The 23,570-nt window shown below is 48.3% G+C and overlaps 2 protein-coding genes across 3 annotated transcripts; one reads left to right on the forward strand and one right to left on the reverse strand.

Moving 5' to 3' along the window:
* Positions 1-587: 587 nt before the first annotated feature.
* LOC119853698 (INO80 complex subunit E-like) lies at positions 588-6,573 on the reverse strand. Its single transcript, XM_043510044.1, has 2 exons — positions 6,443-6,573; positions 588-1,350 (listed from the first exon to the last, which is right to left on the reverse strand). Exon 2 carries the CDS (start codon positions 1,315-1,317, stop codon positions 667-669), a length of 651 nt encoding a protein of 216 aa, XP_043365979.1. The 5' UTR covers positions 1,318-1,350; positions 6,443-6,573; the 3' UTR covers positions 588-666.
* An 80-nt stretch (positions 6,574-6,653) lies between these two features.
* On the forward strand, positions 6,654-23,249 carry DNAJC27 (DnaJ heat shock protein family (Hsp40) member C27). 2 transcript variants are annotated; one of them, XM_038397077.2, is made up of 7 exons: positions 6,654-6,786; positions 12,341-12,423; positions 13,185-13,254; positions 14,330-14,494; positions 14,948-15,070; positions 15,630-15,790; positions 19,098-23,249. In XM_038397077.2, the coding sequence occupies exons 1-7, from the start codon at positions 6,700-6,702 to the stop codon at positions 19,228-19,230; spliced, it is 822 nt and encodes a 273-aa protein (XP_038253005.1). In that variant the 5' UTR covers positions 6,654-6,699; the 3' UTR covers positions 19,231-23,249. The 2 variants fall into 2 exon arrangements, with proteins under 2 accessions (XP_038253005.1, XP_043365978.1); XM_043510043.1 differs by lacking the exon at positions 6,654-6,786 and adding an exon at positions 9,960-11,478.
* Positions 23,250-23,570: the final 321 nt, after the last annotated feature.

Genomic DNA, 23,570 nt, shown 5'->3' on the forward strand with positions numbered 1-23,570 from the left:
GTGTTTACTCTTCCCTTTATATTTATGACAAAGGCCCTGGCCCAACTATTGGGAATCCAGTGCAATCGCCCCAGGTGGCACTGGCTGTCTGGAGAGACCCTGCCTATGGGAGCTGCTGACCCAGAACAGTGCTGTTTAGCTATGTGCTGTGCAACAGTTAACAAAGGTAACCTGTGTGAGATCTCTGACTCTGAGTTGCATTCAAGGAACTATAAGAATTGGGCGGAGTGCAAGTACTGGGCAAGATCTTTACATTCAGATAACTGCATATAGCATCCTTCTGCTCGTCCAGCTCTCCGCATGCCCACACTAGCTGTCACTGCACCCTTCGAGGCACTGTTTGCAGAGACAGACTGCAACCCCTTTTGTTTGTGACATTGTACCCAGGTGTTACTTTGTTCTAAGTCTGCCTTCCCCAAGGTCCCAGAGGCATGGGTCTGAGACTGTCCCCAGATAATAGGATGTCAGACCCAACTGAGATTTCCTTCTACAAAAGCAGATTTTGTAACTGGATTGTCAACAGAGGGAATTATAAAGCAACCTGATGTGCAAGATGTACTTCCCGAGCCAAATACAATGGAAAATTATTTTTTTTATACCAAAATCCTGTTTATTTGGTTAATTTGCATGTCTGGAGCCTGTTAATGCAACTGGAATGGATGTGAATTAAACTGGGGGGGCCTCTTGCTGGGGCACAGTGCTGAGGATGGTAGGTTGTGGGAGCTTGGAGGAGAGGGGGGTCAAGGGGCCCCCCTGAGGCAAGGAGAAAGGGAAACCCCCCACCACTGAGCAGTCAGGATGGGTGGCCGGTGTCAGGGACATCTTTAGCTTGCGGGTGGCCCATCGCTTGGGGCGGGCACGTTCGGGGCGGGGAGCAAAGGGCTCTGGCACCAGGTACTCAGAGGGGAATGGGCTGGAGCAGGGGGAGGCCAGCAAGCTTAGGTAGGGGGAGGGCGCCCCCAAGCCCTGCAGGGGAAAGCCCGAGTTCGCCCGGAGAGAGAGGCCAGAGGACGATGGGGACGAGGCTTCGCCAAGCTGGGGGCTCCGCTTCCTCTTCAGTGGCTGTGGCCCCTCCCCGTCACTGTTCTCCGAGGAGACTGTGGCCTCTGAGTCTGACGATTCCTTGTCCATGTGTTCATGCTGCAGCAGCCGATCCAGAAGGAAGCTTTTATCCCGCGACACCTTCAGCAGCTTCCTCTGGCCCTTGCGAAGCTCCTCCTGGAAACACTCCTGCTCGTAGATCAGCAGCCTCAGGCACCGCTTCAGGGCCAGGTAGCGCTGCTTGTAGCTGCCGGAATCCGCCTCGGCACCGTTCATCGCCGGTGGCTCCGGATGTTAACAAAGGCCTGTAGAACATACCCACGAATCAGTCACAGCTACAAAAAGCTCCTTCCCTTCCCAGCTCAGACAGCTCCCAAGGCAGGGTTTAACGATTAGAAAAATCCCTCCTTCCTTCACAAGAAACCAACTTTATTCTACCAAACTGCTGGCCAAGGAGATCGGTTACCCCATGCATCATCTTCTGTAGCCATTTGGCCTGACTTGCCATTTGGCAACAGCTCAACTCCCCACAGGGACAACTATCAGGCAATAGCTGCCATCAAGAGAAATTATTGGGGCTGAACTTTTTTATTGCCTTTTTGGTCCGTATAAAGGACATGCCAAAGATTAGACTAGACCAGGGGTTCTCACAAAAAAAATTTTGGTGGCCCCACTGACAATTTTTCCTAGAATAATTAACTTTAGGAAAAACAAATAAATATGCACATATACATGTCCAAATCATTGTAATTTATTTATGTAGGGTTTTTTTTTCAGAATCAGTAATAAAAATAATGTACAGTTGTCTCTATTCATTCCTGGACCTAAACAGAATAGAAACACAAATAAGATGCTTTGCATGTTATTGTCTTTTTGTTGTTGTTGTTTCTTTTGCTTTTTTTACAGACTTGCTAGCTAGTAAGTCTGCAGCTGTGAAAATGATATTTGTATGTTTATTAATATCTCTTTTCACAGCAGACTTACTCAGCCCTGGGACAAATTAAGCCCAAGATGGGGAGATGGGCAGGGAGGCAGCAGGGCCAAGGGACAATGGTGGGGGTCGTGAGCCTGGGGCTGGAGCCTGGAACTTTAGCCTGCCACCATATGGGTGGAGCCAAAAGCCCTGCGGCCAAAGGAGACTCTGGAAGGGGGGCAGGGCCCAACCCCTGCTTGCAGTCCTGGGAGAGGGGCCACTGCTTTGCGCCCACCCCCTCCGCCCCCCCAAACACAGCCCAGGAGACTGTGGCTGCAAGAAAAGCCCCTGGTGGCTACATTTGAGAAATGCTGGACTAGAATAGTCTAAGTAGGGGTTTGACTAGATGATCCTTGTGGTCCCTTCTAACCCCATGATTTTTGTGTTAAAAAGGGAAAGGAAAGTTCAGTTTGTTTTTTACATTAGAAATGCAGCTCCCAGCTACCCAGAGCGGCTCGATAGCTGGATTTCTACCAGCCTTCTCTCTGAAGAAATGTCCCAGTCACGGCTGCAACGATAGGAGTAGTACATAGAGCTCCAGCCCCAGGAGCTAGTATTTTAACTACAGCATCTAAGCCTGCTCAGAGCCAGGGTGCATAACGTGGTGGATAAAGCACTGCTGCTACCTTGTCTTCTAGGAGAACTTACCAACGCTTCAAAAATAAAAGAAAATACAAAAGCCATTAAGGATACTTCCCAGACAACAGCAACAACCAGTTATAAAATGGCCACCTTAAGTTTGGCAGAGACAAGCAGCTGCTACGCTAAATGGTGAGATTCCCCCCCCCCCCCCGGCATGCTGGGAAAAAGTTCACACTCGAGAAGGGTATGTTAGTAGGGACAAAAGGAATTGTTTCTGTGTAGCTAATATTAAAGGAGGGATGACCAGATGCTGCATAAACTAACTAACCAACCCACCCAGGAGTAGATGTCTGTAGTCAGGGTTTGTCTACACGGAGAAATTGATTGGAATAGGCTATTCTGACATTGCTCCCTTGGTGGATGTGCTATTCCGGAATAAAAAGTTATTTTAATTCCACAATAATTACTCTGCTGTGGAAGTGCACTAATTATTCTTGAATAAAGTGACTTTCATTCTAGAATCGTATTCCAGTCAACTGCCCTGTGTAGATAAGGCCTAAGCAGCCTGCAAGTGACTTGTGGTGGTAAAGAAGACAATAAGTATTTGAGAGAAGCTTACCCCATCCACATGTGATACAAACAAGAGCTAAATAACTAAATCTATGCTAAATCCCAGAACGACAGGGCCTAGTAAGATCTGAAGATGTTGGTTAGAGCAGAGATGGAGAGCCAAGAGGATGTGTCTTCTTTCTCTCTCCCCAACCCCTCAACTCCACATGCAATGAATGTGACAGAACTTATGCGGACAATGACCACACTGGACAAGGTCAAGCAGTAAGGGAGACTAAAGTGAAGCCTTTTATAGTTATCTAGCTACCACAGAAGGTTTACTCCTAACTGCTGAGTCTGTTGCTTTACCAACAGACCTCACTAAAGAGAATTCAAAGGCTGTGATCCCACAGTCTTGTTACTGCAACATGCTTTTCTGCAAGTCTTCACTTACTCAGTATTTATTTTTGGTCAATGATTGGCCATGCAAATCAACACACTAGATGTATACAGTGAGTGTGTTTGGATAGAAAATCACACTTTCAATATAGCTGCCAAGATCTTCACAATTTCCTCAAGGGGTGCTTTTTCAAAAAAGCCACGAATCTGGAAGTCACTAGGCTCCCAGTCCATCTGAACAACTGTCCCTTAATTTTTTCAACCATGTTTATCCCTATCTGGACACCCTCATTCACCCAATCTTCCTTAATTCCCCTCCCTAGCCAAGTTGAGAGACTCTGTTGGTTGGAAGTAACATCTTGCACACTGGGTCTGACCCCTTTATCTACATAGAGTGTGGGTTAGAATCATAGAATATCAGGGCTGGAAGGTACCTTAGGAGGTCATCTAGTCCAACCCCCTGCTCAAAGCAGGACCAATCCCCAATTTTTTTTGCCCCAGATCCCCAAATGGTCCCCTCAAGGATTGAACTCACAACCTTGCGTTTAGCAGGCCAATGCTCAAACCACTGAGTTATTCCTCCCCAGCTTGCCTGAGGTGCTTGCTCCATCCATCTGGTATCAGTAGGAGCAACTGCCTAGAGGGCCTACTGAGAACAGCACATGCAGGGAGAAGTTGATAGAGCAGCAAATCTTCAGCTACCTGCACATTTCATGCCACCCACAGTCCTGGCTATCAGTCAGGACTGAAACTGCATGGATGGGTTTCCAAAATCTGGGATAGTTTGGGTCAATCTGAGACTGTCACCTGCTCTTCCCACATCTGACTCCTCAAATAGGAAGCTGCCATAGTCAAAATCAAATTGGATGCATGGGAACAAGCTGGAAAATCCTCCCTTCTTGCGGTGTTTGATACGCTGCAAGATCACAGCTTGATGCATGTTTTTTTCTTTAGTAGAGCAGTTCAGAGACATCAGCCACTGAAGCAGGAAAGGGAAGAGTCACTGTCCTTCAGCAAAATAATACTAAAGAAACTAAACTCTTTGTGTCTGTAAGACTCCGTTAAGTACTAGGAGAGTTTTCTAATTCTGTTTCCAAGGCCACATAAGTGTCTCTCATAAGAGAGTTGTGACATTTTCTGTGTGTCACAAGTGGAAGAGAATGATAATCTTTTCCCTTCAAAAGAACAATGATACAGAAAAAAAAATCCTTAAAGAATAAAAAAGCTGGGCCCATTTTCACATCTCAGCATAGCAGCCTTCCAGCTCCCAGCATGGGAAACACGTACAGCCCAGACCACTCAGTGCTGCTCCTAACCATCTTAATGATATTCAGGACGCTGATTATTTGTCCACCTCTAGTTCCCTTTAGCCAAGGATCTCTAAGGCTACAATCCTGCCATGAGCTCAGTTTTATAAACACCAATTTAGCCTCTCTTCACCCTGTAACCTTTGCTCGGTTTTATGCATGGAAAACCAAGGCTCTGGGAAGTCATTTGCCCAAGATTTCACAGCAGGTCCATGTCAGAGCTGGGACTAGAACCCAGGAGTCCTGACTCCACCCCCTAATCCAAGGGTCTTAAACACATGGCCCCTGGGCTGCATACGGCCCGCGGAGTTATTTCCTGCAGCCTGCCATAGGCGCCGACTTCACCGGTAGCCAAGCTCCCCTCACCTCCCCAAGCGCACCGCGTCCCCGCTCCTCTGCCTACCTTCCAGTGCTTCCTGCTGCCAAACAGCTGTTTGGCGGCACTTAGGACTTTCCAAGAGGGATGGGGAAGAGGCAAGGCCGGGGCAGAGATTTGGAGAAGGGGCTGGAATGAAGGCGGGGAAGGGGTGGGAAGAGGCAGGGCAGGGGCAGGGCCTCATGGAAAGGGTGGAGTGGGGGCGGGGCTTTAACCGAAGTAATTCTAAAAGATGAAGTGGGCTGTAGCCCACGAAAGCTTATGCTCAAATAAAATCATTAGTCTCTAAGGTGTCACAAGTCCTCCTCGTTCTTTCTGCGAAAAGTAAATGCGTGTGTTTTGTCGTTGGAGTGAGGGGCATTACTCAGCGTTTATATTTTATTAAAACCCCTCTTTGCGTTACAGTTTTTAAAAAGTGACTACGTCCGTTGACTTTTAATAGCGTACTATATTACTCTCCATTGTTTCATTTTTGACGATACTTTTGTATCGTTTGAAAAGGCGTCAGCGGTGCGGCCCCTGGGCCAATGTACTAGCCCTCACGGGGCCCTCGTGGTGAGTTGAGTGTGAGAGCCCTGCCCTAATCTCATCATCGGACCATGCTGCCCCTGGAGCAGGGAAGAGAACCCAGGCGTCCTGGCTCCATCCCCCTGCTCTCACTGCTGGACCATGCTGCCCCTGGAGCAGGGAAGAGAACCCAGGCGTCCTGGCTCCATCCCCCTGCTCTCACTGCTGGACCATGCTGCCCCTGGAGCAGGGAAGAGAACCCAGGCGTCCTGGCTCCATCCCCCTGCTCTCACTGCTGGACCATGCTGCCCCTGGAGCAGGGAAGAGAACCCAGGCGTCCTGGCTCCATCCCCCTGCTCTCACTGCTGGACCATGCTGCCCCTGGAGCAGGGACTGAAACCCAGGCGTCCTGGCTCCATCCCCCTGCTCTCGCTGCTGGACCATGCTGCCCCTGGAGCAGGGACTGGAACCCAGGCGTCCTGGCTCCATCCCCCTGCTCTCGCTGCTGGACCATGCTGCCCCTGGAGCAGGGACTGGAACCCAGGCGTCCCGCAGCCTGATGCCCCGACCTTAGCCTCACCACTAGGCCCCGTGGACCCCCTGCCTTCACCCTATCCAAACAATAGTGCAACGCCCCTCCCCACCCACTGTTCGCCCTGCATCAAGTGTCAATAAAGTTATTGAAATTGAAAAAAAAAAAATAGAGGCCGCTTCACCTCTCGCGAGAACTGATCCGCCCGCTCCAACGGACGCTCTCGCGAAAGTGCGAGAGGACTAGGTGGAAGTCTCGCGCGATCTCCCTGTGCCCGCGAGAAGTGGGGAGAAAATCCCTGTGCGGCCGCAGCTGCAGGGGGAGCGGTGGGTTCGAGGCGGTTGTTTCCCCCCCCCCTCAGGTGCAGAGCGGCGGCTTCCTGAGTCACTCCCGCCCCCGCGTGTGTTCATGGGCAGATTCGTCTCTCCCGGGGATGGAGGCGAATCTGCCGAAGCGGAAAGAAACGCGCAAGTCGCTGAGGATCAAAGTCATCTCCATGGGCAACGCCGAGGTGGGCAAGGTGAGGAGCCGTGGAAACGAGATGGGGAGGGGATTGGCTCCGATGGGAGTGACTGACAAGCGGGCTGTTCAATCGGATGCCTTGCAGCCCATCGGCCTGGGAGGGAGGCAGCGGATTGGTTCAAAAGTTCGACTGACGTGACGGTGAGTCAATCGAAACCCTCCTGCATTGGCTTTAAGCAGGTGGAGGCGGGGCATTCCCCAGTCAGGCCTCCAGCACTGTGAGGGGAGCTTCTGAGTGGCGGAATGCTAGATGGAGGGGGCGGGGTGCTGACTCTGCCCTTTCATTGGACCACAGGGCCCGGGACCCTTCCTTCTATGCCCCTCCCCCCTCGTGGGCGGGGCTTCCTGACGTCCCTCTTGGCATTAGGGCTCTGCCCCCTCCCCCCCGGTTCTGGGGGGGGAGGGGGCGGCTGCTTCCTGAGCCTCCAGTCTGGGGGACTCTCCCTCGCTCAGGGCAGTACAGGGCCCATGACTCGCATTCTGGGCCCTGGGCAGAGAGCTGGGCCCGCCCCAGTGGACCCCCTGCCTGGGCGTCCCGGCCCTGCTGGGAGCCCTATGAGCAACTTCCAGCGATCAAAGGTCATGAGCTGCCCCCCCCTGCCCCCCGCAATCATGAGATTGGCCCACAAATCACTGGGGTTTTTTTTAAGTGTGTTGTTTTTTTTTTTTTTTTTTAGGCCAGGGTCTCGATGTTTGAACTGTCCGGGGGGGGCACCTGGGACAGTTAGTGTCGCCCGCTCTCCCGCATGTACAGGCTACGCGGATTTTGGGCCCCCGCTGCAGGGGCTCTCACCCCCGCATCCGCCCGTCTCCTGCCCAGCAATTAATCCTGTTCTCTAGTCCCCCATCAGTTCTGTCCTCACTCAACCCCCCTGACTTCAGTCCCCCAGCCCTCCTCATCACCACCCCATCAGTACAGCCCTCCTACCCCATCGACCCCCCCCCCGCCCTCAGTTCATTCTCCCAGCACTCACCCCGTCTGCTCAGAACCTGCCATTGTACAGCCCCCACCCTCCTCACTTCAGCCCCCAGGCCATAGTTCAGCCCTCCCAGCCTCACCTCTGCTCCTCTTAGGGTCCTTTACCCTCCCCAGGCCTCGGGGGCTGCAGTCAGGTCCCCTCTCCTACTTCCCAGGCTGACAGCGGGAGCCTCAGCTGCCTGGGTCTGACAGTGGGAGCCTCTCCCGCACAGTGGTTGGGGCTCCTGCTGTCAGCCCTCCACAGGTGGCTGTGGCACCTGCTGCCAGCCCCGGGGTGGACTGACAGTGAGCGGGTGCTCCAGCAGGCTAGTAAATTTCTAAGTAAAACTAATCCAGACTAATGATGTGGAGAGAGAACTCTCAAATGTCAGGATTTTTTTTTTCTTTCAACCCCCCCCCCCTCCTTCCCCCCAAATCCTGACTTTTGAGAGTTCTCTTCCCAAATCATGAGTCTGGATTAATTTTACTTAGAAATCGCATCTCTCTGGATTAATTCGCGAGAGTTGGCATATCTGTGTGTGTCCCTGGCACTATGTTCCCTAGAGCAGGGGTTCCCAAACCCTTTTTCCCTGAGGCTCACTTGCGCAGGTGCAATAGGCATTGTGGCTCACTATTAACACTTCCCACTGCGTCCGAGAGGGGAGACTGAGGGTAAAAGGGAACTTGCCCAGGAGGGGGCTGTGACTCGAGCTGTTCAGGGGGCAGATGAACCTTTAAACTATGCCTCCCCCCCACTATCAGTGTATACAGTTTGATATTGCCTTCTTCCACCTCACCTACGAGGCAGGCAGGCCATCATCCCCTCCCGCTGATCAGATGGGAAGTCAGGCAAGGGGCTGCTGAGCATGCAGCCTGTTCTCCCCGAACTGCCATGCATTCACCAGGGAGAGGGGCACCGTGGGACGTGCATGGTCTCTCGCTTTAGCAGGGACCAGGGCCAGCGAGAGGGGGAAGGGGCCAGGCAGGTGTCACAGCCAGCCCCCGCTGACATCCCCTGCCTCAGCAGCCTGCTGAATGCCTTAAGCTCATCACCTGGCAGGCCTGCTCCAGTCACCTACCAGCACCCTAGGGCTCCTCGCAGGCACCTCCTGCCCAGGAACAAGGGAAGCGTTCAGGGGCTGCCAGTGCCAGGCAGATGCAGGTTCTCAAGCTGGGCCCGGTCATTACTAATGATGGCCCGAACACGGCATTGTCCAGGGGGAGGACAGAGCAGCACTGCTGAGCCCCAGTTCTTGGAGTGGCCATGGGGCTAATACTCCATGGGGCCTGATAACTATGGATCACGGGGTGCGGTGGTTCAGAGCGGGAATGCTTGTGAACCCTCCAGCTGCCCTAGGAGCCACTGTCTCTTGCAGCCAGCCCTTTATTTGCCTTCTGCCACCTGCTGGGGGCACTGGGCTCCTCTGGCCCTGGGTGGGGGCCATTGCCTGCCACCACTCCCATCACTGGTTTCAGAGTAGCAGCCGTGTTAGTCTGTATTCGCAAAAAGAAAAGGAGTACTTGTGGCACCTTAGAGACTAACAAATTTATTTGAGCATAAGCTTTCGTGAGCTACAGCTCACTTCATCGGATGCATTCAGTGGAAAATACAGTGGGGAGATGATTTATATACACAGAGAACATGAAACAATGGGTGTTATCATACACACTGTAAGACAAGTGATCACTTAAGATGAGCTATTACCAGCGGGGGAGAGGGGGGAAGGAAGAAAACCTTGTAGTGATAATCAAGGTGGGCCATTTCCAGCAGTTGACAAGAATGTCTGAGGAGCGGTGTGGGGTGGGGAAATAATGTGGGGAAATAGTTTTACTTTGTGTAATGACCCATCCACTCCCCGTCTCTATTCAAACCTAAGTTAATTATATCCAGTTTGCAAATTAATTCCAGTTCAGCAGTCTCTCGTTGGAGTCTGTTTTTGAAGTTTTTTTTTGTTGAAGGATAGCCACTCTTAGGTCTGTAATCGAGTGACCAGAGAGATTGAAGTGTTCTCCAACTGGTTTTTGAATGTTATAATTCTTGACATCTGATTTGTGTCCATTTATTCTTTTACGTAGAGACTGTCCAGTTTGACCAGTGTACATGGCAGAGGGGCATTGCTGGCACATGATGGCATATATCACATTGGTAGATGCAATCCCATCACTGTCCACTTTGTAATGCTGTCACATGTCCCCCCCGAACTTCACCCATGGCTGTCACAGCCCACTGTTCGGGAACCCCTGCCATAGAGCCCGCCGCAGAGGCCGCCTTGTCCTTGTTGCCCATGAGGCATGAGCGGTATCATCCCCGGCTAGCGGACGAAGTGTGGCACCAAGTGGGGAAGGGACTAGCCGAGGACTATCCAGTGGGCGACAGGGTGGATCACTTGATGATGACGTGTTCTGTTCATTCCCCCTGGAGCATCTGGCATTGGCCACTGTTGGAAGACAGGGTACTGGGCTTGATGGACCTTTGGTCTGACCCAGTTTGGCTGTTCTTATGTTCAGTGTTGTGTGTTTGGAGGGAAGGGTTTATTTTACAGCATGAGTCTTGTGGTATTTGGTGTCTTTCCTAAATCCCCAGCTTCTGCAGTCATGTGAAAACATGAGAGTCTCCTTTTTTTTCACTGGAGATGGGACACTGGATAGAAAGGGCTCAGGATTACTACAGTGAATTCTTTCCCAGGTGTCTGCATAGTGGGGCTCGCCAACCTGCTTAGGGTCTAACTGAAGGAATTTTCCCCCAGGTCAAATTGACAGAGACCTGGGGGGATGGGTGGAGGGGTTTGCCTTCCTCTGCAGCATGGGGCATGGGTCACTTGCTGGTTTAAAGTAGAGTAAAGGGTGGATTCTCTGAAACTTTAAGTCTTTAAGCCATGATTTGAGGAATTCAGTAACCCAGCTAGATGTTAGGAGTCTATTACAGGAGTGGGTGGGTGAGGTTCTGTGGCCTGCAGTGTGCAGGAGGTCAGACATGATGATCACAATGGTCCCTTCTGGCCTTAAAGTCTGAATCTATAAGCCTTCATGAGTGAAGGGAAAAGCTTGAAAACATGACTCCTAAAGGCTTTAAAAGCACAGAAGCAGAACTCAAAATGTACAACTCTTAACGCTTTTTTTTTTTTTAAACCAAACGCATGAGACAGGCTCCCTGGAAAACTTCTGGGCTTTGGTTGCCTGGGGTGAATTTGGCAATGCTGAGGATCACGGAGCAAATCAGTAGTACTGTTGGGAGTAGAACCCAGGTGTCTTGACTCCTGCCTAATGATCATTACGTAAAACTAGCCTCTCTCTACACATATTTTGCATTTTCTTAGCCCTCCTTCCCCCAAAGTAATTTAGAGCACAGAACCTCAGTGGTACATGTGGCCAATGGCAGGTTCTGCTTAGGAGGCAAGCATGCATCAGGAGTAGTTGCTTTATGGCTAAGCTTTGTGTAATTGCAGTGGCTGGCCAGTTCATATAAAGATAGAGCTATGGCCAGCAGCCGTCTACCCACAACGTGTTTCCTCCTAGATTCTCCCGGGGGACTGTATTTTGTGTTTTTTTTAATGTTGCTGCTCACTAGGTGTCTTCCTGCGTCTGAGAAGTTTCCCTTACTTGCTGGGTGGAGCAAAGTGGTGTTACTGAGACTTGAGAGCACATCTGGCATGTGCAGAGTTGGATTCTCCCTTCAGAGAAAGAGAGAAGGAGAAGGAAGTAGCCCGCCTTCCATGAGGGAATATGATCCAGGTGTTACCTTTGACTTTGCCTTGTCCCTTTGTTCCCATCCACGTTTTGTTGTGAAGATCTGCCAGTTTTATTTACTAAATAAATACAAAATTTAGTCTTTTAAAATTACTGACACCACTAAGACTGCAATGTGCTTTCTAAGCTAGATTGTTGTAACATCCTCTTTGCTGGCCCTCAGGGGTCTACTACACCCCACCTGCATTTGGTCCCAAACAACACGGCGTGAGGCACTCGGGGTACAGCACAAGATGCAGAGTAGATAGAATTCTCTGGGAACATCTTTCATCCGTGAATTCGATGAAAGGCCTCATCCAAGGGACATTGCTGGGTGGGGTGCAGCCAGGTTGTGTGGTTCCCCTGCAACACCCACCGAACAACCCGTATGTGCTATCACGTTACCACACCACCCAAGCAGCCCTGTGTATCGGATGCATTCCTTCTACCCTATCCCTTATGTGTGGTATCCTCAGCGCCCCATCTCACCATCAGCTCAGATAGATTGTCAGCTCTTTCTATCTCGGGGTTTTGCACTGCCGCCCATCATCACAGCATCTGAGCGCCTTCCATGGAAAATAGATTGGCAATAGCAAAGCCCCTAGTGGGCTTCATGCAGGCCCTGGCTCTTCTCCCTTCTTGAGGTATAAAAACTCTGCTCGCAATCAGATTATTTATTTTGGTTGATTCGTTTGTTATGGGTCCCCCCTCGCCTTTCCAGGACAGTGACAGTGTCTTCACTTGTTGTGCAAAGTGCCATTCATCGCTATGGTGCTGTATACCAATAATGTGATCAATAATAACGTGAAACAACTTTTTCTGTGATATGGTGCAGACATGTTCGTATTCGCCTCTGTTCTTGTTTTAGAGCTGTATCATAAAGCGGTACTGTGAAAAGAGGTTTGTTCCCAAATACCTAGCAACAATAGGAATCGACTATGGCGTCACCAAGTAAGTACCCTTTTCTAGCTTCTTTTACGGGTGGGCAACAATTGCAAGTGAAAAGCCATGTCCCATGGCGGCTGTATACACATGCTAGGGCTTACCAATCAGTTACTGAAAAGAGCAGAAGTGAGTAAATGTAATATAAACTTGAGCATTAGAGGGATCTTAAGAAAGAGGTCATGGCAAAATGACATGATCTCTTACATTCCTATATGTACGTAATGTTGCTATCTATGATTTGCAATGTGTATCATAAAATATACTGCCTGTTCGGTGTGGCCATGAAGACCTTATCTTCATCTGTTGACTATTGAGTGATTTGTGGATAGTAACATCACTGGGGGTATGGGGGCTTGAGTTATATTATTGATTAGGTACGACCATTTTAAGATTGAGTGATCATTTCTTTTCAATGCTTTGCTCCCTTTCTGGTTTGTACAGAAATCAAGATGAGGGGGTTTCTTGTCCAGCTAAAGGTAATGGAAAGAGAGCAAGAAGTCTGGCTGGCTTTTGTCCCCTTTTGTTGACTGGCTACCATGTATGACAGTTATTCACCCACACAAGACCCCTTCTTGTATTTTTTATCAAGCTAAACTAGGGCAGTAAAAATGCCTTGGTCTTGCTGATTTGGTGATACTTTGTCTCTTTCTCTCTGAAGAACTGAACACCGTCAAATGGGAACCTCGTTGGGAGGGAGTTAGCTCTTTCATTGGTTCATGCTGTGTGAGCTTCATACCCTTCTGAATGCTTCTCATCTATCATTTCAGAGTGCAAATTAGAGATCGAGAGATTAAAGTGAACATCTTTGACATGGCTGGGCACCCCTTCTTCTATGAGGTAAGGGAGAGAGGGTTTCTTCTCTGCAGCATGGTTAGGAATTAAACTCAGTCTGTTCTGTCTCAGTGTGATTCTAGATTACTTCTGATCATATAGCTAGACATAAGCAGTAGGTAAGTGATGATAGGAGGCAGGTAGCAGAGAAGATCTGTAGGAAGCATAGATTAGCAGTTCATACCCTGGCAGAGTGACTGCTTCGGGGGTTATAATTGTATTTCCTATATCCCATGTTAAAGTGTGTGCTGTACAAGTGAAATACTATGAATGAGCTCACATCTAAGGGGCAGATTGATAAATATTGCTGCTTAAGCACATTTCCAGATTGCCTGTAGCATAAGTGTGGATACCGACATAAATCCATAACACTGCCCTCCGTCACCTACCCAGCACTCGCCAATCTGTAGGGGTGTAATTGAGGCAACAGGGTGTAGTGGACAAAGCATGGGACTGGGAACCAGGTACTCCAGAATTTTAACCTTGGCAGGGCCCCTGACTCACTGTGTGACCTTGAGCAAATCAGTTAGGACCTCAGTTTCAGAGGTCCCGAGCATCCGTAGCTTATGTGGACTGTAGCTGAGTTTGTGGGTGCTCAGTATTTCTGAAAATGGGGTCTTAGGCCAGGTGGGCCTGGGAACCAAAAATAAGTGGATTTCCAAAAGCCCTGACCTGAGTGACTTGCCCGAGGCCACAAAAGAGAGTCAGTGTCCAAGTTGACTATATCCCAGGAATCTCTGGTGGCTCTTGGTATTGTGCTCATGGACCAGGCCTTGTTCCTTCCCTGCCATAAATCACATTACTGATATTATTTATTACTTACACAGAGCTGTAAATGTGCATGTACGGTGCCTTACTGTACAGGTTACAGATTCCCTGCCCTGAGGCACTTACAGTCTAGAATAGTTTAACATGTGTAACCCACTGGCCAGAGTGTGTTACGCATTCCCCTCTACACCTCATTCACAGAGGATGCAAGTCATACAGATCTTAGTTCTCTAGCTCTGGAGGTCTTGTCACCAGTGTCAGTCAAGATGGCATCCATCACATTCATTCTCACTCTTCTTTTTGTCCTGGGTAGGTGCGCAATGAATTTTACAAGGACACTCAGGGTGTTGTCCTAGTGTATGATGTCGGACAGAAGGAGTCATTTGATGCACTGGATGGCTGGCTGGCTGAGATGAAGCAGGAGCTTGGACCTCATGGAAACATGGAAAACATTGTCTTCGTTGTCTGTGCCAACAAGGTAAAACATGCTATGGTGAAGAAAAGAGACAGGAATTCCTGGCTGCAGCATGTTGAGCAGCAACTGCTCTGAGCCTCTGAGAATGAGTTCAGTGTGCAAAGTGGGTGTTGGAACCTGCTAAGAGGTTAATCTGTGCACTACACACTAGTAGCCATGTTTACAGGGTTTCCCAGCACCCTGATCTGGGATCTTGCATGCAGATTCTGTTCATGATTTCAGAATCGTCATCTATTTCAATTCCCTTTCCTCCCCCTCAAGAAAATGTAGGCTTCCTCCCAAGGCTGTTCTGGGAAGTCCATCACTGATGCCACAGTGAGATGTTAGAACAGGAGTCAATGCGTTTGGGATCCAGGCAACTACAGCCCTCTAGGTAGCCCTATTGCAACTGCTGTACCGGGATATGTGGGGTGTGTTCTTGCACTTGATTCCTTTTCTCTACTTTGTTCGGCTCAGATTGACTGCACCAAGCACCGCTGCGTGGATGAGAGTGAAGGGAGACTGTGGGCAGAAAGCCGGGGGTTTCTTTACTTTGAGACTTCAGCACAGACCGGAGAAGGAATCAATGAGATGTTCCAGGTAACATGAAACTGCAGCAAAAAGGATGCAGGCCCCATATGTAATCTCCTTTTGTCAATAGAATGTTCACTAATTGCCATGATCTATAGAATCTATTGACTGTTCATAATAAGGGCTGCATCTTGATAAAATTCCACCTTTCTGTTCTGAGTCTAGCATATTGATAGCTCCTGTTTAGTAGCAGCAATATTCAGTGAGGGGTTGATTTGGTTGTACATCGAGGACTCCAGGCATGTGGTTCCATAGCTGACAGATAAGATACGTTTTTCTGTCAGATGTTGTAGCATAGTACTAGCCATGTACTATAGGTAGGGGTGTCTTCTCTGTTCTGGCAGGCAACAGAGCACTTCTGTTACAATGTTGCTTGGGTCAAGTTCTGCGGTTTGTGTCTGCACTCTTAGAGCTTTGAGTGGATGCACCAAGAGTCAGCAAGCCCTTGTCACAACCCATGTTTCAATATACTCACAGTGTCCTTATTGCTCAGCTACATAAACTGGAGCTGCTGGTTTTCGTTCAGAAAGGGGGGAAGCTTTCAGCTAATTCCTCTTTGCGTTTGCAGACCTTCTATTCCTCAATTGTTGATCTGTGCGACAATGGTGGGAAACGCCCCACATCGAGCATGAGCGTTGGGTTCACCAAAGAGCAGGCGGACACCATTCGGAGGATCCGCAACAGCAAGGATAGCTGGGACATGTTGGGAGTCAAACCTGGAGCCACGAGGTAAAGGACGCTTCAACATTCTCCTAGTTGTCTTTGATTAACTGCTATTAGAGTTAGAGAGAGGGGGTTTTTTTAAGGCCAGAAGGGACCGTTATGATCATCTAGTCTGACTCCTGCAGAACATAGGCCAAAGCACCTCTCCCAGTAATTTCTGCATCAAGTTCGTAACTTCTGTTTGAGTAGAGCAGATCTTTAGAAAGACACTCAGCTTCAAGTGATGGAGAATCCACCACAGCCCTAGGTAATTTGTTTAGTTTGAACTTCCAAACATTGGATCCAATGCTTAATCTTAATCTCTTCCTTATGTAGGTATTTATAGGCCACCATGATCAAGTGGTCTTAACTTTCTCTTGGATAAACTAAATAGATTTGAGTTTCTGAAGTCTTTCGCTATAAGGCAGGTTTTCCAGACATCATATCTTTCTGTAGCTTTCTTCTGAACCCCTTTCAGTTTTTCATCATCCTCTTTTAAGGTGTGGAAACAATATTCCAACACTGGTCTCACTGATGGCGTGATCAGAGGTAATACCACCTCCTTTTCTATAGCTTTGGGGCAAGAACAGACCCCACTCAAAACACCTCCCTAAAATGATGATTCCCCATTTACAATATTTTTTTGCAATCTACTAGTTCGTGTTCAATACATTTAATATAAGCTACATTTTTCAGAGTAGCAGCCGTGTTGGTCTGTATCAGCAAAAAGAAAAGGAGGACTTGTGGCACCTTAGAGACTAACAAATTTATTTGAGCATAAGCTTTCGTGAGATGCTCAAATAAATTTGTTAGTCTCTAAGGTGCCACAAGTCCTCCTTTTCTTTTTATGAGCTACATTGATTTAAAAAAAATTTATTTTTTTTTTAGTGCTGATTTTTTTTTTTTTATCACAATGTCATGCGAGACTAGGTCAAATGTCTTACAGAAGCCTAAGTGTATTATGTCAACAGTTACCATATCAACCAAACTTGTAATCTCATCAAAAATGACGATACGTTTATATAAAAAGACCTATTTTCCATAAAAGCAAGTCGATTTGGAATTAATGACACTACTATCCTTTAATTAACAAGGAATCTGGTAAGAGTTTCTAGCTAGAGAGGGAAAGTGGTTTGATTAGTAACAGAACCTATTTGAACACCTCTATAGTACCTCTTATTTCTTCTGTGTCCTTGGGCAAACTGCTTAATCTCTCTCTGCCTCCATTTCCATGCCTATAAAACAGGGAGCGAAATACTTGCTTCACTAACATTTGTAAATCACTTCAAGATCCTCACATGGAATACACCTTGTCACCCTAGAAGTGCTAGGTAGCATTGTCAGTACTTTCCCCTGGGATGATGTAATGCTGGTCATCTAGATTGTGGGATTTACCTTTTGCAAGGTCCAACAGTTGCAGCTGGTGCTAAGGACTTATACATCGTATAATACTAAACCCAGCAAGGCTGTTCCTGCCATTGCTACTGAGTAATACCAGTGGTGAGATACAGCTTCACTTGACTTGCGACATGTCAGATCCGAGTGAAGAAACCAGAAGATAGTGCAGTCCAGTGGTTCAGGGACTGGACTGGACTGGACTGCGGCTCAGGAAACCAGGTTTCTGTTCCAGGCTTTGCCACTGGCCTGCTTTCCTGGCCACTTCACCTCTCTGAGCCTTTGTTTTCCCATCTGTTAAAATGGGGATAATTATATTTGCCTCCATTGTCAAGTGCTTTGGATCTATGGATGAAAAAAGCACTATAACAGATACAAATCTTTTAACTGTGTACACTTGTCAGCTGCACAATCTGTTGTCCTTTCTCAATTCTTCTTTGTCCATTCCAGTTTGTCTGACAGTAACCCTTATGATCTCATCAAGAGAGAAATGTTAAGATTTTTACAGATGAAGCAGTATCTTTCCCTTGCTCTCTGGCTGTAGGGAAGTTTTTTTTGCTGCCATAAAGCTGCTGTTTTCTCCATACACCTTGCAGGCAGGGACTTGCCATCACAATGCTTCTTTCTGTGCAAATTGCTGTTGTTGTGGGGGGGTTTTCCCAAAAGCTGCAAGACTTTCCCTGTCTTCCTAAAGATGGCTGACTGCTGGTTGGAAGTGATCATTAGCATCCATCCTATAGCGTGTTGCAAGTGATTAGAGCAGGGGATTGAAAATTTGGGATTCCTGACTCTGCTGAGTGACCTGGACAAGTCAACTCACCTCTGTGTCTCAGTCCCCTCTCTGAAATTCCAAGAATATCTACCCCAGAAGGGTGCTGGGAAGCTCAGCAGATGTTTGTAAAGCACTCTGAGATCCTTAGCTGAAAGGTGCTGTACTGAAATGCAAAATGGATTATCTATTGTGCCCAAGAAGAGAACTTTACGGCTGTATCATTATGTATTCAAGTTTCAAATGACCCCTTCAAGTTGCTTATGCTCTGGCAGAGTTCAGGACCTGCCATCCACCAGGAGCCTTAGCCCCCTGCATAAATTAGTAGTTCTGCAGCTGGGACAGGCAGTGCTCCCACCGACCATATGAGAGCCAGGAGAAACTGATGGTAAGGGAATTGCTGACTTCACTTGCTCCACAAGAGCCCTTCCTGCAACCTTATTCCTCCCTATCAGCTGACTGCTGTGAAGTGAGGTGAGTAGGCACTTTGCTGTGAAGCTAAGTTAGTGAAGTCACCCCTCCAACACACAGGACACAATATCTTCTCCTCACTATGCAAACAGGATGCGGCCCAGAGCCTGTGCATCACTTAATTCCAGGGTCCTGCGCTGGCCTCTACCACAAGGTGAACTGAGCTTGCACAAAAATATCTGCACATACTGCATATATAGTCTGAAATGATCATAACTCTTAAATCAAACCTAGGTTCTTTCTGAACAAAGCCATGTGCTGCTCCTCCAAAAGGGTCACTTCCTTGCCAAACTTCAGCTTGTAAAGCCCAGCTGGTCTGGCTGGAGGGCTGTTTGCAAACATTTGGGAAAAATGTATTTTTTCTTTCCATTTATCTTGCGCTAAGAAGCGATCAGCGTGCTTTTCCTCTAGCTTCCCATCATAAATTACATTCCGGCACAGTCTAACCCTGGACAATTTCAGCCTGAAAGGGGAAAGGTTTGGAAATTTATGAGCAACTGCAAAGAGCTGGGAGTGGGGAAGGTTAGAATGGGAACAACTCTGCCCCTTCACTGCTCTTCTCCCCACTCCCCCATAGTTTGTCTCCCAAGCAGGGAGTGAGGGCTGATGGGTGCCTCCTAACATGGCAGCTGGGAGCAGTACGTAAAGGAAGGCCTCCAGATGTCACCCTGTTGCTGATGATTGTCTCGTCTCTCATAGGGATGAGGTGAACAAAGCCTATCGGAAGCTGGCCGTGCTGCTCCATCCGGACAAGTGCATGGCTCCCGGCAGCGAGGACGCCTTCAAAGCTGTCGTGAATGCGCGGACGGCGCTTCTCAAAACCATCAAATAGAGGACGGAGCCGGAAAGCCCACCCTGGCAGACCCCATGCCAACGATTCCCGGAGAGCGAGTTGACCAGGGCAACCCTCTCCTCCCCAGCACTCGTTACTGTCTTAGTAATGGAGACTAGGGGCCGCCTCCTCCTTCCACTAACTGATGGAGGAACAGGAGTTGGCCCTCGGTAGCTGCGTTTCACCACTATGCCAGTTTCTTTCTACCTTGAGAGCTGAGCAGAGGAGCTGTGCTCAGTGCACCCAGCCTTGAGCCACGTTCCTGATTGAGTCTGAGGCCCAGATTCACGGGCTGGCGTGAGCAGGTGCAGCGCTTCTGAAGGCAGTGGGTGTTGCACAGTTCTCACCGACGATGGATTTGGCCCCCAGTCTTGTTTCACGTGAATTCTTGAATGAAGCCTCCCCAGCTAGGCATTACTGGCCCTTGAGGCTTCTCCTTAGATGAGTGGGTGGGGCTGGCTCTGAGCGCATCGTTGTGGTTGTTTATCCCAATGCTAAAACCAGCAAGAGCAATCTGGCCTACTCCAGCACAAACAAGTCCCGCATGCTGTGGCCTAAATGCTCATCTTACAGCATCGGCTCTGTGTTTGCTCTAGATTCAGAGACAGGACCCTAGCAGAGGCAGCCATCTTGCACGTGGATTAGCTATTAGTATTACAAATACCCCTGAGGTTCAAGGAAACTCCGGGTATGGTCCCTGATTCCTTGAAACTAGTAGAGAATGTCAGTGACCTCTGTGTTAGACATGTTGGATCAGGGGCTGACTTCTTGGTCACAACAGGACATAAGCCTGCCCATTTCCTAGCCTCTTAAGTAAGGGCCCGATATGGAATTTGGATGGGCAGTGAACTGTCTCTGGTGGGAGAGAACCCTTCTCCGGCCAGACTGGGAAGCACTATCGCTGGGCAGGGAAGGGCAGAGGAATGCAGCTTCTCGAATGTGGCTTGAGTGCAGAGGTCTTTGCTCTTTGTGACTGTGCCAGAAGCACAGCGAATTCACTAGAGAGCACAGCGGGGATGAAATCCGGCACGTGAGTGTTTAAAACCAAATGCCACGTGCCTGTGGGCCGACTGTCTGAGGGGAGAGGCTGAGCGCAATGCACCAGGGAATCCTGTGCCCTAAGATTTGACTTAAAACAATATTCACCCGTTTCAGCAGAGTGGGCCTGAAATGTTGAGCGCCCTGAGCTCCGGTTGACTTCACAGGGAGCAGAGCGCTCATCTTCTCAGGATCAGGCCCTGTCCGGTTTGGCACGTCTAGGAAATGGCTCTTGAGACTAAGTTATTTCATAGGGATGAGCCAGTTCTATGTTTCCTCATGTGGTAAGCAGTAACACCTATCTTGAGCCTGCAGAAGTCAAAGGTAGTCTGACTTTCCCAGCAAAGCTTAGTTATTTCTCTCTCCCTGAGCAGAAACTTCACTCCTGGAAATACTAAACCCAACAGGAGAGATGTGCCTGAGGAAAGATTAAGGATTAGATGGTACCTAAACCTGCCTGGGGAGGAAAGGGTGCAAGGAACTGTCTATCGTCCTCATCCCTCTTCTCCAGCATTGCTGCTCAAATACCAGGAACAATCTCTGTCCTTCTCCCCTCTCAGAATGCAAGTTGCCGGGGGCTTAGGTACCAACGCTGCATGGGTAGGGCTGCAGGTCCTGCGTCTGCTACGGGCAGGCTGCTTTATTGGGAAGGGCACACTGCACCCTTAAAGGGTGTCGCTGCCACCGCCCGCGTACAGCCACTCCGACCTCTCCCCGAATGCAGGTTCAAGGCCGCAGGCCAGCCCAGAATAAATACTGCAGGATTTGCCCCAGACACTACGATCCTAGAGCCTGGGAGGCGTCCAGCTCTGGGAAGCTCTGTTGTCACTAAGTGGAGGCCGGATGTTCTTCCTGTAGTCACACCTGGATAATGATGGCACGAACGTCCGTATGAATATGACAAGGTCTATCTACCCAGTGTCATCATCCTTGCCATGTCCTCCCAGTTACAGGCTGAAATCTTCTACCATGGGCTTTCTCTGTCTCACTGAAATAAACTTAGCAGAGTGGGATGCACAGGCTCTGCAGCTGCTTAAACCTCGCATGTAAGTCTCTGGCCCTCCACAAACTGTTGGCATGGTACTGATTAAGGTACCAATGGGTAAAAGCCCGTCCTGATGGGGTTGTTCAAGTGAACAGTGTGTCCCCACAGCCGTTGCACGTAGGATGAGGAAACTGACACAGTGAGGAATTCTTTCAGGAAAATACAGATCCAGGTTTTGTTGTGCACCTCTCAAAACAGAGCCCCTTCTTTTGGCACCCGAGCCTTGCACACTTTGTTCATTCCCTTTAAAATTCCTCCATTGCAAATCTGCATGCAAGTAATGCAGCTTCCTAGGGGTACCAGAGCAAATGGGGTTAGGACATTTCTGAGACTGGAGGTGTGTGCTTGTGTCTGAGATGGTGCTGGAAATAGCAATCATCTCTGGTCAGGCTTCTCCTAGGGAAGCGAAACCATTGCACTCATTTTATTGTAGTGTGAAGGGAATGCTTTAGCCAGGGTGAGACTTCCAAGCCAAAAATGAGAGCACCACCCTTTGCATATTGATCTATCTGTGCACTTTAAGCTTTGACAATGTATCGTATGTTATGTGGAGAGTAGGCTTTGCTTGTGGGTGTATTTTCTCTCACTTCAAATAAGTCTCTCCCCCTGCTTAACCTGTTAGATTAGAAGTTCAGTCTTCTGACCATTGTGAATGTCGTGCAAGATAAAATTGCCATAAACCCAGGTGCAGGTTCTTTGTATTTTCACATGCTGTTTTCTTTGTCTTGCATATTGTGTTGCATTCTGGGCATCTCATTTAGTCAGAGTTCTCCTGACGTCATGACCTAATTCTTACAAGGCTGCTGTCAGTAGTGTAGGCTCAGAATTCGGCCATTGTGCTCTTCCTGAAAAATTATAGCCATGATTTTTACTGGAACCACACAGAAACCAAGCTGTGAGCTCCCCCTATGGGTCTGCGGCAGCTACTCAGCTTTCTCTCTTGCATTTCCACAGGTGCCAGCTAGAAAAGGACAATCAGTAGGGGACAGAGGATTGAAGCTATGAAAGTATTAAACAGTGGGAAATAAAAGCACATTAAAGACAAATTCCACATACACCCACCCCACAACAGAGTTTTCTGTTCTTAAAATCCATTATTTCATGCAGTTGGTGCAATTCAAGACATCCTTTTCCTCTCACTTTCAGGCAACTTTTCTGTCTCTCCCCCCAGCCCTGCTAAAAGCAATTTAAAGGTTGATTTATTTATTTTGTTTGTTTGTTTTGCTGCGAATTTCATAAGACTACATTATTTCCATCTACACCAAGTTTCGGATGCCAGATTGCGGGGAGATGGCGGGGGTGGGGGAGAAAAGATCTACTGAAAAGCAGCTGTTATACCTCAGACATATAAATAATCATTTGAGACATTGCACCATAAGGTTAACTTTAGTTTTAAATTAGCAACATTTCTTCTCTCCCAAAGCAAATTCAAATGTTACAGGCAAGATCTTGTGCTGGTGTTAAATCAGCATTGGAGTATGTGGAGCTAGGTCAGTTTACATTCTTAAGCTCTTTGGAGGCCTCCTCATCTCCCATGCTAAGGAAACCACTTGATTCTGGCTTCAAACCTAGTTCTCTGTGTATTTTCCAGGAAGGAAGGATAAATAATTCTGCTGCTGGATGGTCCAATTCCAAGCCATAAAGGCCAACTTCTAGGAAGAGTCTTGTTAATGGCTGATTGTTATTCAGAAATAGTTCCTATGTTCAGGGATGCACTTACCCCTTCTGGTGTGTTGGATATATAAACTGTGAATGCACTGTGTTTTACTCTTATAAAAATACCTTTTATTGTATTGATTGAATTTATGTCTGTTTTTGTTGTTTACATGAACTGACTGGAAACACTGAAATGACTACGCATGTGTGTCTTTTCGAGAGACTGGATGTACTTTTAACCTGTGTAGTTTTATAAAGCAAAACTGAGTTTAAAACAAAAGTAGCACTGTGTATTTCTCTGACCCACTGTAACTTACCCTAGTGAGAAAGTTCTTTACTGTTCATGGTTGATTGCAATTCAAATCACTGCTAACACCCCTCTTTTCTGCTCCACTGCTGAGCTGACGCTGCCAGGTTTGATGGGGATAAATGTTTGCTAGGTCTATCATAAAACTTAATACTGAACTTGGCTTTGTGGGCAATAGAGGGCTCTGAACAGAGATCTCTACACTAGGGAGAGGCTAAATTAACCAGTTTCCTGTACCTATAAATCTATGGCCTGAGCCTCCTTACATAAAGCTAAAGGAATAATACGTCTCTG

The sequence above is a fragment of the Dermochelys coriacea genome, chromosome 3 (genome assembly GCF_009764565.3).
Source record: "Dermochelys coriacea isolate rDerCor1 chromosome 3, rDerCor1.pri.v4, whole genome shotgun sequence".
Taxonomy (NCBI): Eukaryota; Metazoa; Chordata; order Testudines; family Dermochelyidae; genus Dermochelys; species Dermochelys coriacea.